The following is a 14580-nucleotide window of genomic DNA, read 5'->3' on the forward strand; positions in this document are numbered from 1 at the left end:
CCACAAGTATTAAAAAAGTACTGCATATTAGGGAACAAATACAAAAATACTTCTCATGACTGGCAAATTTTAAAGATAGACTTTGCGTTTGTCTGTTCGCTTCAGGAACTTTAGTCTTATTAACGTCTTGCTTTAGTTTCACTTCAGCCAAGTCAACAATTGACTCTGGTAAAAATGTTTCATTCTTTATCGCGTATCACAAAAGGGCTCATAATGGCTAAAAATGTATTATTGCAATGGGTCTGTGTTTTGTTAACTTGATTTTTGTCATGGATTGTTGGTACAGTATGAGACAAAAAACATAAATGGATTGAACCACTAGCTTTACGCATCACCCAAAAAGGAATTTAGATTGGATCTGTCTGAATCCTATTTATTTATGAGATTTGTAAAGTGCACAAATACCCGTGGGTGTCTCGGCGCTGAGGACGACGGGCATAAACCAGGTAGCAGAGGAACTTATTGGTTAAACAACCAGGTTTTTGTCAATTTTCTGAAAGCTAGTAAGGACTGACTGGATCTAATCTCAATTTGGAGGGAATTCCAGAGTTTTGCTGTGGCAACAATGAAGCGCTTGTCACCCCATGATGCGGTTTTAGTGTGTGGGACCTTAAGCAAATGTGCTGTAGACGAGCGTAAGGCCCGGTTAGGGATGTAGGCATCTAGAGCCTTGTTTAGAAACAGAGGTCCAGAATTGCAAGAGGCTTTGTAAGCGATGCAGAAGGCCTTAAACTTTAGGCGGTTCCTCACGGGGAGCCAGTGGTACTGTTGAATAACATGGGAGATAGGCTTGTATTTAGGAGTTCCTGATAGCATTCTGGCTCCTGAATTCTGGACTAATTGAAGTTTGTGGATGACCTTACTTTGGGCATTTATAAGAAGGCCATTACAGTAGTCAATGGTGGACATGACTAGGGTACTTACTAATGTTTTACCAGCATTCAGGGGAAGGAATAGTAGAAGCTTTTTTATCATTCGCAACTTGTGGACCACAGAGTTAGCATGGGGAACAAAGGACAGCCTGTCGTCAAATATGACGCCCAGATTCCTAACCTTGGTAACTGGGCGTGGTAGGGGACCCAGTGAGGAAGGCCACCAGGAGGAGGACCAGATAGGTGACAGTTTGCCAAATGTCATCACCTCTGTTTTCTCGGAGTTCAACTTAAGGCAGTTGTTGGCCATCCAGCTACTGATGGCCAGCATGCCCTTCTGAGAGTTGGCTGCTACTTTGTCACCATCATTGTGTACAGTGAGCACCAGTTGCGTATCATCGGCATAAGATGTTAGACCCATCCTGTGTGCTTTGATGACTTTAGCTAAGTCCGACACATAGATGTTAAAGAGTGTCGGACTTAAGGATGATCCTTGCGGAACACCACAGGGGAGGGTCAATTGGGCAGAATTGAAAGAGCCGAGATTTACCGATTGTGTGCGATTGGTGAGAAAAGAGGTCAGCAGGGCTCTGGCTTTGTGTTGGATACCTATTTTTGTGACAAGGTCGATCAAGATGGCATGGTCGACCGTGTCAAAAGCTGCTGAGAGATCCAGCAGTGTAAAGACAGCTGTCCCTCCCTCATCTAGGATAATCCTGATATCTTCGGATGCTTTAATAAGCGCCGTTTCCGTACCGTGGCCCTTCCGGAAGCCAAATTGAGTGTCATCCAAAAGTTGGTGATTGTCAATATACTTAGATAGCTGGATGTTCATGACTTTTTTGAAAATTTTGTCCGGAAAAGGCAGACTAGCTATTGGTCTGTAGTTCTTTGTTTCATTCGAATCCAGATTTGTTTTTTTTAGCAAAGGTTTATTTTCCAAATCCTGGGGTATATGCCTGATGTAAACATAGTATTACAGATGTTAGATAGGATTGGTGCAACCAGGTCAGCAACTGGTTTAAGTACGGCAGGAGGACAGGGATCGGTGGCGGAGCCCGACTTAATGATGATTAAATTTGAAATCTGGTCGGGTGTAGTACTGTCAAATTGCAATAGGGAGGGGGAATCATCAGAAGTGCTAAGGATTGAGGGCTGGTCATCAGTTATGGTCTGAGATGAAAAGTTAGTGTAAATATCATTCACCTTTTCAAAGAAGTAGTTAGCCAGGGAGTTGCATAATGCCTGTGAGGGGGCTGGGTTACAGGTCGATGTTTGTCCTGATAGTTTGGCGACTACTTGGTAGAGCTGTTTATTGGAGTCTTGCGCGGATTCAATCTGTGTGATGTAATATTTACTTTTCTCCTGCGCGATCAACAATTTATTTTTAGTAAGTGCTTCTTTATAGAGGATTTTTTCATGATTGCTATAACTTTTCCGCCACTGTCTCTCAGAATTTCTGCACAGTTTCTTCTGTGCTCTAAGGGGTTCAGAGAACCATGGGGCAGATGGAAAGCAGCGATTTTTTGAGAAGGCTTTTTTTGGCACCAACAGGTCGAATGCGTTGTGCAGCCAGTTGGAGTACTTTGATGACGCTAGATTAGGGTCTGGAGAGGCTTCTGGTTGAGTTGAGGACAGATGTACCTTGAGAAGCTGGGGATCTATACTCTTCCAGGCTTTAATTACTGCAGGCGTATTTGGCAAGGTACTGGGTGTAGGTTTCTTATTAATACGGATATTAAATATAACCGCATGATGGTCAGTCCAGACCAAGAGGAGAATACTCTTAAAGCAAATAGCTTGGGAGTTGGAAAATAAGCCATCCTACACATCCCTGATTTAAATACTGAAAGAAAACAGGGATCTGGGCCTAGGGGTGCCCTTTTGGTCTGAAGGAAATGCTTCAGAATGGTAAAAATGTTGGGCAAAATGTTTTGTTAGGTGGATTGAATTAAGAGCTTATTCACAGACCTAATATTGGAATTTAAGTGGGCAAGCAAATTGCCTGTCTGGAGTTAATTTTAATTTGCTCCAACATTTTTGTAGAAGTCCACAAAGCAATCAAAGGTTGAATTTTGAAACAGTTTTTTTTTGTGCACCACCATGTGGACAAGGTGGGATGGGGATTTGAAAGACAGCCCACCACCAGTAAAGATCAGGCATACTTCAAAGGTTTGGAAAAAATGATGGGTTTTGTTTTCGGGTTAATGGAATGGTTTCTGCCCTGCAAACCGTAGTCTGTGCTCTGAAGAGAGCTCTGTACACTTCACCTTTAGTTTCCAAAGTAATGCAGCCTCTCTGTGCTAGGTCAGCAAAGTGAGCTAGGAACCATTCTTTTGATGAGGAATGTCTGTGTTTATGATCCTTATATATTCCACACAGACCTTCTGGATCCTACTTATGCAGTCACCAGAGGATCAATGTTTTCTCCAAAGTAGTGGATGGTGTATTCAGTAGAGCCACTGCAGAAATGTATGTATTGGTCATGTTGTTTCATCTGCTAGAAAGTGCCCTAACCAGTTGCCTAAATTTTGTTCATGTAGGACTTCATGTATTTGTATTGCATTTATCACAATTGCAAAATGCTACTTTAATCCATTTAAGAAATATATTTTTCTGTAAGTTTGCATGGTATTTTAATTTTGGGTGTCTCAACTATGGAGGGAGACTCTCAAATAATGCAGTGAATAATGTTAGTCCTCATTATGATGACTTTAGCATCATTTATATTATTGGAAACCTTCGATTTGCGTTCTTCATCTGTCATATTTAAGGATATGGCAGAGTTAGATCATGTATGTTTAACTGCTTAGATCTTTGAACACCTTGTTGCATCACGTTCAGACAGTTTTGCTTTAGTTTTGTGATGGTCACTCTTACATTTAGAGTTGTAACAGAACAGTTTTGAAGTGGAAGACAGTAGGCAAATGTTTAGAAGGTATATTATCTAAAATTGTATGATCGGTCAGGGGAGGCCTGATCCCTGCTAAATCATCAGGCTAGCCACTGACTTTGTAAAGTGTTCTATGAAGATGCATGTGCATTTATTTTATCTGGATATCCTGAAAATTAAGCCTTGATACCCCCATCCTAAACCTCTGTAGGATATCACTCATGTAAAAGAATCAGATTTGCTATAACTGGCCCTTTAATATAAAGTTGGTGTTGGGAGTGTACTCCTTCTGTAACTACTAATCTTCGAGACACGTAATTGCAGTGCAGCTTGGATGGATGTACTTTATTGCGAATGACCCTGAAGTATATATGTGCTTACCTGTCCTCAAAGCATACCCTTTATTTGCATAGGTATACCCTCCTACCAGAAGGAATATCGTATGTACTACATAATGAATTGATGTCTTAGGAACTGTCTTCTTGTAGTAAAAAAAAAAAAAAAATTATAAGAATATGACTCTTTACAATATTGATTACAGAATCACCAAGTGTACAACATGTGAAAGCTCGACAAGCAGTTTCCAAAGTATCGCGAGAAGACCTGGAAGATAGATTCCTACGAATTCACGATGAAAACATGTTGCTCAAACAACATGCACGGAATCAAGAGGATAAAATCAAAAGGTAGTTATGTGATGCATACATCTACTCATTGTACAGGCTCACCTGGAATGTATTGGAGGGTCTAGATGTTGTTTGTGCATTATCAACGTTCAGAGTTACACTAGTCTGACTATATAATCTTATGACCTAAATCTTCCTATTGCTTATTGAATTGTTGACTTGTTTTACCAGTTTTTTGTACAGTTTATTATGCTATCTGGTGACTTGTTCTCCAAGGTCTAAGTTGTGAAACATTTTCCTCTTACATGTGGGTAAAGGTATCCATAGGTCCTGCTGCCATGCATTAATCACATTGGTTATCAATATTTAATGGCACCTTAATTTTATGTACTTTGAATGGTCCTCATTCTGGCCTTTTAGAGTGAATAAAAGAGCTGTCAAGCTAATCTTAGTAATACAATATATCTAATTTTGTGTTTGCGTGTGTGCATTAGACCTTGATTCAGAGGTTGGGTGGAGGCATGGGTAGAAAAATGATGCAATAAAATGAGATACCAAAGGGGATAATGGACGGAGCGTTTGAGCAAATCAAACACTCACCCCCAGTCAACTGATCTGGGTTTAATCCATCATCATTCTTTAGCTCACTCCACCACCCCAGTTCAAACATGGCCATATGCAAATCAGTCTGACCCTGTGCCTCATGGGAACAGTCCAGCCCGAAATTCCAAGCCATGTCTTCCCTGGACCGGAAACAAGCATCCTGGGACTGGTTTCAGGTTCATAACCCTCATCAGCTAGGCTATCTTGAATCGCAATGAAATGAGGGCGCGTTACGCTGATGGAAGCTTTGAATTTTAAGTGAACTGGTACTTTGAAATGTTCACCTAAAGGTTATGGTGAGTGATGGGGGTTTCAAGGGTTGAGCCTTGAGAAAGGATATTATTCCCCCAAAATGTTTATACTGGCCAGTGTGGAGTGATAATTTGTTCTGGGCTCTCATTTTCCTAATGGCAGCATTATCCTTGGCTTTCCAGTTTGAGGCTCTACAGAACATATTTGTGACTGGCAAACTACTTGATTCATATTTGGCCACCAGCCACTGGAGCAAAGGCATTGTGAGGTGATTTGTAATGTCTGTCATATTTCCAAAATGAAGCAGAATGCACAATTGTGTACATTTTGGTAGCTTGTCTGACCGATATCCTGCTAGTAGAGCCACCATAGAGACCACTACTTAGTTTGTGTTGTATTTGAATAATATGAGGCATGATGCTGTGTAGACCTTTACCACCACTTCAGGTCCCCACAATGTCAGAGGCAGGTGTGATGTCTAGGTGCTGAATGATCTACTCTGACACAATATCTGCCTTTGCAGTCATTTTGAACTTTTGCTTTTACCACACTATCGTGGACAGTAAATTATGAAAAACAGTGATGCCATATGTGCCAAATGAAATGTTCTTACTTACAGACATATTTAGATGACTGTATCGAAGACCTATTATGAATAATACAGTAAAATGGCCATGGAGTAGTCCCTTTTTCATGATTGTATGATGTTCCTGTCTGTTGTGCTTCCCTGGTCATAATTTGATGACTTTCCCACCTATTCTTGTGTTTGTCCCTCCATAGAGTATTTCTGGCTCCGTGTGTTTTGATTAGTTGGCAAATATCCTTCCACTGCTGATGTAACACCTTAAGTTGTATTGTATGTGAAGGCCATTTATTCTCCCATATTCCCCCACCCCCTCTCTTTATTAAGCTCTCCCACTTCCTCTCCCACCCTCCTATCTTTATTAAAACCACCTTCGCTGTAGATGCTTGCCACACTTCCTCCTCGTTCTTTGAGCATCACCAGCTGCAAATGGATTTTTAACCATTCCAAGCTGGCTACACATACACACCCAGTGGGTATGTTGCTATCTCGTTTATTATATTTAAAAAAATCCAATTAAAAAATGCTCACCACGGATGATGAGCATGCATCCACAGCAGCTATTTTTGAATGGCTTTATTTAAAGTATAAGAAAAGCCATTCATAGATATCCGTTGTAGATACATATGCTTATTAGATTTGGGTTCCTTAAATATAGCAAAATAGATTCAAAGATGACCACTGTGGATGTGCATGCATATGCAGCAGCCATCTTTGAATGCGCTTATCTACCGTGGCTATGTTTGAGTGGTTTTCCTAAAATGATAAGAATAGTTATTCGAAAATGGCCACCACGGATTCGTGCACGCCCATGGTGGACAATTGTTAATGTGTTTTTTTTAAGGAATAAGGAAATTCATTGAGATATAGCTGTTTCGGATGCATGCATGTTTGCGGCAGCCATCTAGAAGGGAATAAAAGGATTTGCAAATAGGTTTCTCTAGCGAGACTGATTGGCTTTGGCAATGCTTGTTTACTTTTGTTGAACTAATTTAATTACATTGAAATACAATCTCTAAGTATAGAAACTTCCTGTCCTCAGTACCGGTAGAGAGATTTTCATTTATTTCAAGCACTATCGTAGTTTTAAAAACAATTTTTAAGTGTCCTTATCTTGCATGTGTACTTAACCACCTTTCCCCATCACACGTAATTGCTGAATCCAGGATTGGCTGATTAGACACTTGCATATCACGAGGTAGTCCCAACAAAGAGGCAAGCCCACAACGGTTTTTCACTCCCTCTAGAAATCCTGGTGGAGTTAGTTGTGAGATTAAGGGCTTTTGGCAGAGAAAACAGAGTGGAGCTAGATCCCTTTACTCCAGCATGATTAACTGTTTCTAAGTGTGAGATTAAAAAAGTCACCAAGCCCATGGACTTCCTGAGCAAGATGAAGCAGTTCTCTTACAAGACAGCGCTGCTTAATTGTATTCTTCTTAATATTTCAAATCTCTCCGTTTATCTAGGTATGGATCTCTTTGCAACCAGGGAGATCTCGTTGGATATAGAATTTGACAAATTCTTGAGCCCTTGCAATAATTTGACACAGAACTGAGCCCTAAGATTATATTCCCTCCAGTGTCAGAAAAAAATGAGATTGCAGAACCCCTGGGACTTTAATCACACAATACTGGTCTTTCAAAGTCTGGTATATTTTGTACATAAATCTAAAAGTAGATATGGACATCATTACCACCTCAAATTTGAGCATGTTTGAATAACACGTTGAACTGCAAGCAACCAAACTGTACTCGATTTAACATGATGCCCAGTTCCCAATTTCGGTGTTGCAGCTCGTGTGACCACAGATTTTGTTCTCGGAGTACTATCATGGTATCGGCAAGTGAGTTTGTCGTGACTACGCCATAGTAAGAAACGTAATTTTTTATAATGTTGGCACTGTTTTTAATTTGCCCAAAGGCAAAAAGTAATTGGTGAGCACATTTTTACTTTTAAAGCTATGAGTCAGTAATTTGCCTTGCTGAGATTTGGCCATGGGAAGGTATGCCGTTCAGCCCAGTATTGTGGAAGCATTATTAATCTGTCTCCAACTTGGCTCTTGGTGTTTCCACTGCATGTTGGTTGTGCTTTAGAGATCTCTAACTTAAGTTTTTGGCACCTATATTCAACCTTTATTTGCCTCAAGATTTCTTGTCTAAATGTATTGACATAAATGATCCATAGGCTGTCTTTCAGTGTGTGGTCTGGTTTCATTAAAGGCTGGAGTTTGAAGGTTTAGCTGTTTTTTGACAGTTTTTTTGTATTTTAAAGAGCTAACATCTTATTAATAACGTGGTAAAAGTTTTAAGTAGAATAGATTTTTTTCTTGATATTTGAGCTTATCTTTATATACTGGATTCAGTTTTCTTCAGGCATTGCCCACAACTAGATCAGTTATCCGTAGGTTCCACATTATTACTTTGTCACATTGGTATTTTATGGTGAAATCTCCAGATAATAATACAAATATTAATAAATTGTTTTTTGTACTGACATTCATAGGCACTCTAACAGGTGCCACTGATAAACGATGCCACTCAAGTGAACTACCTCAGAAGGAAAAAAGACTGAATTTGCCTTTCTGGTATTTGACCTCTTGACTTGTAAAGTGCACCAAATACCATACCAGAAGTCAAATCGAATGCTTGAATTGCTGAGCAGTTTCGTTATCTTTAGAGCAGTTTTTGTCATTTCTCTTTTTTCCTGACCAATTTTTTAAGACATTTGTGGAAACTGTTTTCAGCAATGAAAAAGCCCCAGTTTGAGTATATTCATTTGTTTTGAGTACAGAGCAGAGAAGTTAGGATTGGTTCCTTACACCAAGTCACAAAAGAGATAGAGCATCTTTAAAGTCTAGACACAACCATACGAGATTGTATATCTTCTCTGTGGTGTGCAAGGTAAATGAAGGGAAATGTGTTTTTTCTTGAGGTGGATGTTATACGCAAAAACACAGGTGTGACCTGAAATATGAGAATCAAGCTATGGTAGAACAAAGCTCCTTATACAGACTTAAGAGACACACTACTCTTTAACAAAGATTTTATTTTATTAAATGCTCTTAAGAATAGTCTCTTTGTACATGCTTAGAGATCTCTGGAAAAAATTCCATTCAATCTCTCTCACATGTTTCATGTCTGTGCTAGTTGTGTCTCCAACTCAACAGTGACCACCATCTCTGGTGAAAAAAGAATGGGAAGACACAGAGTCAGAACTAAAGGTGGAAATTGGGGATAGAGAGGGTATGCAAGAGATACCAGGAAGAGAGATGGACTGGGAGAGACAGACCGAGACAAGGGAGGAAACAGGCAAAGGAAAAGGGAGACCGTGAATAATAAGATAAAAGGATGATAGGAAGATAGAGGAAGTAGAGGAGTGAAACAGTTCAATAGAAACCGATGGGTAAATCAAAAGTGAATTTGAGGGGAAGTGGGGGGAAAAGAGAGTCACAGGCAGGTAGATTCTTGGAGCATGCAGAGACACAGGTTGGACAGAAGGAGATGAGAGCACCAGTTAATGGAGTGACGAGGAAGACAAAGAAGGGAAACTAGACACGGACAGGGATGTGAATATGCAAAGATTATAGAGAGATAGGAAACCGCTAACAGAATGACAAAGAGACTGGGGGGCACCTAATCCCTACTTGTCCAGCCTTCTTTCCAGTCCTGCCACTCACTGCCCCAATTCGCAATTACTCTGCTTCCTCCTACAATTGCTCTTGATTGCTACCTCCATCCCTGGCATCTCCACTGCATGGTCCATCTCCTCTCTCATCCGATGTCACCTCCAGCTCCTCAGCTGACCCCCTCACTTCAATCCACAGTTCTCTAGAGGAACACTACTCCAGTTGCCCAGTGTTCCCCTCTCGTTCCAGACACACCTTAATCCCTGTTCCTTGTGTACACCTTTAAGCTCTCCCTGCCAACACCAGCTGCATTTTTTTAGGCACCTACATCAGACAAGCCTTTCATCTCTTGTAACAAATCGCACTGTCTAATACTCTTGCACTCTGTCATCAGGAGTTTCATACGTGAGGACCCATTAAGTTCCCTGTGCCCTCCTACAGCTGACATGCCGCTTCATCTGGCACTCCCAGTATTCAGAGGGGTGAGACCCTACAAGGGAACTTAATGCATACACCTTGTGGTGGTTCTTGCCACCACTAGGCCAATGCTGCCCTATATGCTGGGATTAAAGGTAACATCCACTGCCTGTCTGTGCCAGCAACAGGCTGTCCTTCAAGCCTGACAAGACAGCCCATGGGCTTGCTCCTTCTGTTGACCTACTTTGTAACTCACCCTCTCCATTGCTAACTACGTACACCACTATTCACAGCCACCAGAAATCGTACTCAGTCCTCCTATTCCTTACCACGGCCAGCCCAATCCCTGTGAGCCCCTTCCCATCCTGTTGCTTCCACCTTTCCCCCAGAGCAATACTAGACCTTGGAGGGCCTCATACTGCACAGTCCCTCACCTTCATCATCATCCTCAGACACAGCACAACCATACACAGTACCCTTATTCCAGAGCAAAAAGATCATGCACCCGAGTGTTGTGAAGCACTAAATCATTTTCTGTATTTCTGATAATTGTCTTTGTATTAACTAGTTTGAAAAGGATTGTTTTCTTTTGTATGAATCTAAAACATTCTTTCAACTGCATATGGCTGTCCTTTATTGCATGAAAAGTGTCTTTCAGATATGTACATAAGTGGATCGCCTCCTTCTTCACAGGACCACCTAGAGCATTCTACTGCCTGCCTTCACCGCCGCACCCAAGACATCATTTGCGGTGTACCTCAAGGATTATCCCTCAGCCCCACCTTGTTCAACATCTACATGATCTCCCTCTCAGCCGTCGTCGGATCCCACGGACTCAACATAATCTCCTACGTAGACGACACTCAACTGATCCTCTCACTCACTGAGGAACCCTCCAACACCAAAATCACCTTCTGCATCGCCATGGCCAACGTAGCCAAATGATGAGAGGCATCTACCTCCAACTCAACTCTGACAAAACTGAAGTGGCCTGCAGAACTCAGTCCGCCACCCACACTGACTGACCATGCACGCAACCTCGCCATCATCCTCGTCAGTCAACTGACCATTAAACCACAAGTCAATGCAATCTCTTCCTCCTGCTTCCACACACTTTGCATGCTCCACAGAATCTTTAGATTGATTCCAGCCAACACCAGAAAGACTGTTTCTCAGGCCGTCATCGCCTCGACTACGGCACCGCCCACTACACTGGTATCCCCACCCAGCTCCTCAGAAGACTCCAGAATATAAAGAACGCCACAGCCAGACTCATTCTGGACCTCCCCAAACAAACACACATCACCCCCCCACACACACCTTAGAGACCTCCACTGAATCCACATCCAGAAGAGATGCAAGTTCAAGATCCTCATACACGCCTACAAAGCCCTCCACAACCTAGGACCTGCCTACATCAACCATCGACTGAGCTTCCACCAACCCTTCAGACACATGCGCTCCTCCTCACTTGCACACATCCCCCGCATCCATCATAGCCACAGCAGTGCCACTCCTTTTCTTACATTGCTGCCAAGAACTGGAACGACCTACCCCTCTAGCTCCGTATGGCTCCCTCACTAGTAGACTTCAGAAAGGGACCCAAACCTGGCTTTTCGACACAGGAACAGCTCCCAGATACCCCCAGGAGTGACAGTGTGTGATACAAATGCTTGATTGATTGATCGATTAATCCTTTAACATTGCAACTTCAAAATCATTCCACCTGTATCCTCTCTGATGTCCTGCAAACTGCCAGTTTTACTAATATGCTGCATAACTTATTGATATCATAGCCTGCACTAAATAGTAGATCACAGCTTCAGGGACCCATTGAATATACTAAGAGAACAATTCCTGCCTAGCTTCAGCGAGCAGTTGCCAAGTAATGACTTGCTATACTTTTTTTCTTGTGAAGGACGAGCTCTCTGAATATCTGCAAATAACCTTATCTATCCTAGGCATAGACATTTCTTTTTATTGTCTGTTGAATAATACAATTGAGGTGGGATCTAAATTATAGTTTCCCTGGGAATGCTATACTTTTTCAAAAATAGTTTTTTTCCCGTCTTTTGTAATTTGGGAGCTTCAAAGATAAACTTTGCCTTGGATGTCTCATGCTCCCTAAGTAGAAGTCAAATGTACAGGTGTGGTCCAGGATTCGCAGTGTGTAAGGACTTAAGCTGCACCTTACAGATCAAGCCCAACAGGTTGGGCTGCTTCCTGTTGAGAGATAACATGGCTGATCAAGGCAGGCTGGACTGCTTATTTGAAGCATGGCTACACTTATTTAGGATGTGAATGGTCCCCTTTTGGTCCTCTCAGGATGAAATTAAATCCACAATAAATTACACAAAACCTTCTGATCCATAGTCAACCACTGATCAAAACTTGTACAGACTTTTACCATATCAGACTTTGAATCAGTTTTTTCAAACATTACTATTTTACGAAATTGTGGTGTGGCTGCCATGATTGCCAAGTGCACATAGACCTTTCCAGCTCAGACCCCTCATCAAATATTCTTCAATTATCCTGCACACTTAGCCATAATCAGGCAGTGGATTTAGTATAGCACAAAAGAGCAAGCGTTTTGGAAAAACAAAACAGACCCCCGATGCCAGTGGAACCATTGTTCTCCTGGGTGCCTGGCATGTGTTTTAAACTTTGCAGCTATCTGTGAATCTGGCTGAGGTGCTCAGTTTGTCTGCTGTTTTGCGCCACAAACACGTAGACTGCTGGCAGGGCTGGCGAAGAAGGTATTGGTGCTGTAGGCTGAAGCTCCACCCTTATACTGTTGCGAACCAAACACCTTGGACTTTGGGAGAAGGTTCTCAGGGCAGAGGTAGTGAAGTGAACTGGTCAGGTAGGAGTGACTCGGTGGGTTAACTGGGGGAAGAGGCGCCAGCTGGAGGGCTTAACGAGACTTGGGGGTTATCTTTCCTTGTTTTTTTCCTTCCTGCCTGAAGTTGGTCACAAAGGCAGTCAGTCCAGAGTTGGACCCAGAGATGGGGCTGGCTGTCTAATGTCATATGATGAACTATAATTGAACTCTCTGTCCTGTGTTGCACTTCCTATTGAGGTGGGGGCTGGCTGGACTCCACCTCTGCTCCTGTGGCTTTGGGCTCAAGACTCACATAGCTGCAGTTTAGCTTTCTACCCTTTCTGTGTGACTTACTTATTTGCATCCTTCTGGGAAGCTTTTATGCTCCATAGTTGAAATGAATCATGGTCAAAGAAAAGCCAAGCAGAACTACGCAACATAATAACATGGTGCAGTTCCCTATGATTGTGGGCATGGAAAGTCAGGGGGACACGACGCTCAGTTAGAGGAATATTGAAGTAGGACTGAGCAAAAGCCTTGATTTTGGTGGGAGCTATAATGATGTGTGCGTCTTTAGAAATAAATCTAGACTTGGTGTCTATCAAAATGTAACTTCTCAGAGTTGACCCTCACAACGTTGTGACCCTCATTAAGATCACTGAAGAAGCATTTGAAACAATATCTGTCAATGTAACCAAAATGTGAACCACTCTAGCTATCCTCCTTGACCCAACACGAATACTTAAAAAACTTAGTTGGAGTATCTGAAAGGTAGAGCCTGCAGAAATTATCTTAGCTGTTTGGGCTTCCCTAACCGTGCTGGGCCCCCATCAGATGAGCTCTTTTTGAAAAAAAAATCCTTGAAATATTGCAACCAACAGACCTGTTCAAGTTGTCCTTGGTCGAGAGGGCGCACAGGGCACTTTGTCTGTCTCCCAAATTGGCAGCACCATCACTGGTGATCATTGCCAGGATCTTGACCTTTTGGAATTGAGATGCTACACTTCAGCCAGTGAGACGTAATACCTCAACACATTACGAGGGCATGAAGATAATGATGTCCAATAAGTGTATGTAAGAGGTTCAGAAACAGAGGAAATCTCTCAAAGTTGTAAAGTGAAAGCTCAAAGATCACTACATGAAATACACCCTTTTCTTCCACTCAAAATCAAATTCACTCTGGTAAAATACAATTCTTTGGCTTTCTTGTGACAATGTGGGACTAGCTGGAGTACCTGGAGTGACCTGGGATGGTGGGTAGGAGTGTTATTTGGGTCGCAGAGACGCAGTCAGAGGCTCTGAATGTCAGGGAGAACTATCCTGCAGGAAAGCGTAGTGGAATCCGTCCACTCTAGCTCAACAGCGGACATCAATCCACTTCAGCTGAAAAGATCCATGTGACAGAAGTAGTATTGAGATGAATACTGTATCATGTTAAAAGTATTACCATGTTTGTATGCTCTTGGAGAAACATAATGGAATTCAATATTATGTTTCTGTCTTTAGGAAAGTAGGATCTGCTTTTAGGGTTACCTCCACTTTCTGCTGGTGTAATTCTGTTTTCTGACTAGTCTGATTGGGATCCTGCTAATCAGGACACCAGTCTCTGTGCTTCCTCCCTAAATTGGACCACCTCCCTAAATTGGACCATGGTGAGTACTAGGGTACTCCCCAGATTGACTACTGGTGTACCCTTGTAAGTCCCTAGTATATGGTACTAAGGTACCCAGGGCATAGGTACCCCAGAGGTCCCCCATGGACTGAAGCATGTATTATGCCACCCTAGGGAGACCACTAAAATTATGACTACAGGTCTGCCATTGCAGCCTGTGTAAGCTGGTGCTAGCACCACTTACGACAGATATGTTTTCTTATATCTGAGGTC

The 14580-nt window shown here is 42.1% G+C and overlaps 1 protein-coding gene across 4 annotated transcripts in view; it reads left to right on the plus strand.

The window, feature by feature from the left end:
• The window catches only part of RPGRIP1L (RPGRIP1 like), a 673080-nt gene that overhangs the window by 38011 nt on the left and 620489 nt on the right, over positions 1–14580 (plus strand). For all 4 annotated transcript variants that reach the window (XM_085639033.1, XM_085639032.1, XM_085639035.1 and 1 more), the window contains exon 3: positions 4307–4451. In XM_085639033.1, the coding sequence (XP_085495159.1) occupies positions 4307–4451 (145 nt within the window). The remainder of the gene's footprint in view (positions 1–4306; positions 4452–14580) is intronic.

The sequence above is a fragment of the Triturus cristatus genome, chromosome 12 (genome assembly GCF_964204655.1).
Source record: "Triturus cristatus chromosome 12, aTriCri1.1, whole genome shotgun sequence".
In the NCBI taxonomy this organism is placed as follows: Eukaryota; Metazoa; Chordata; class Amphibia; order Caudata; family Salamandridae; genus Triturus; species Triturus cristatus.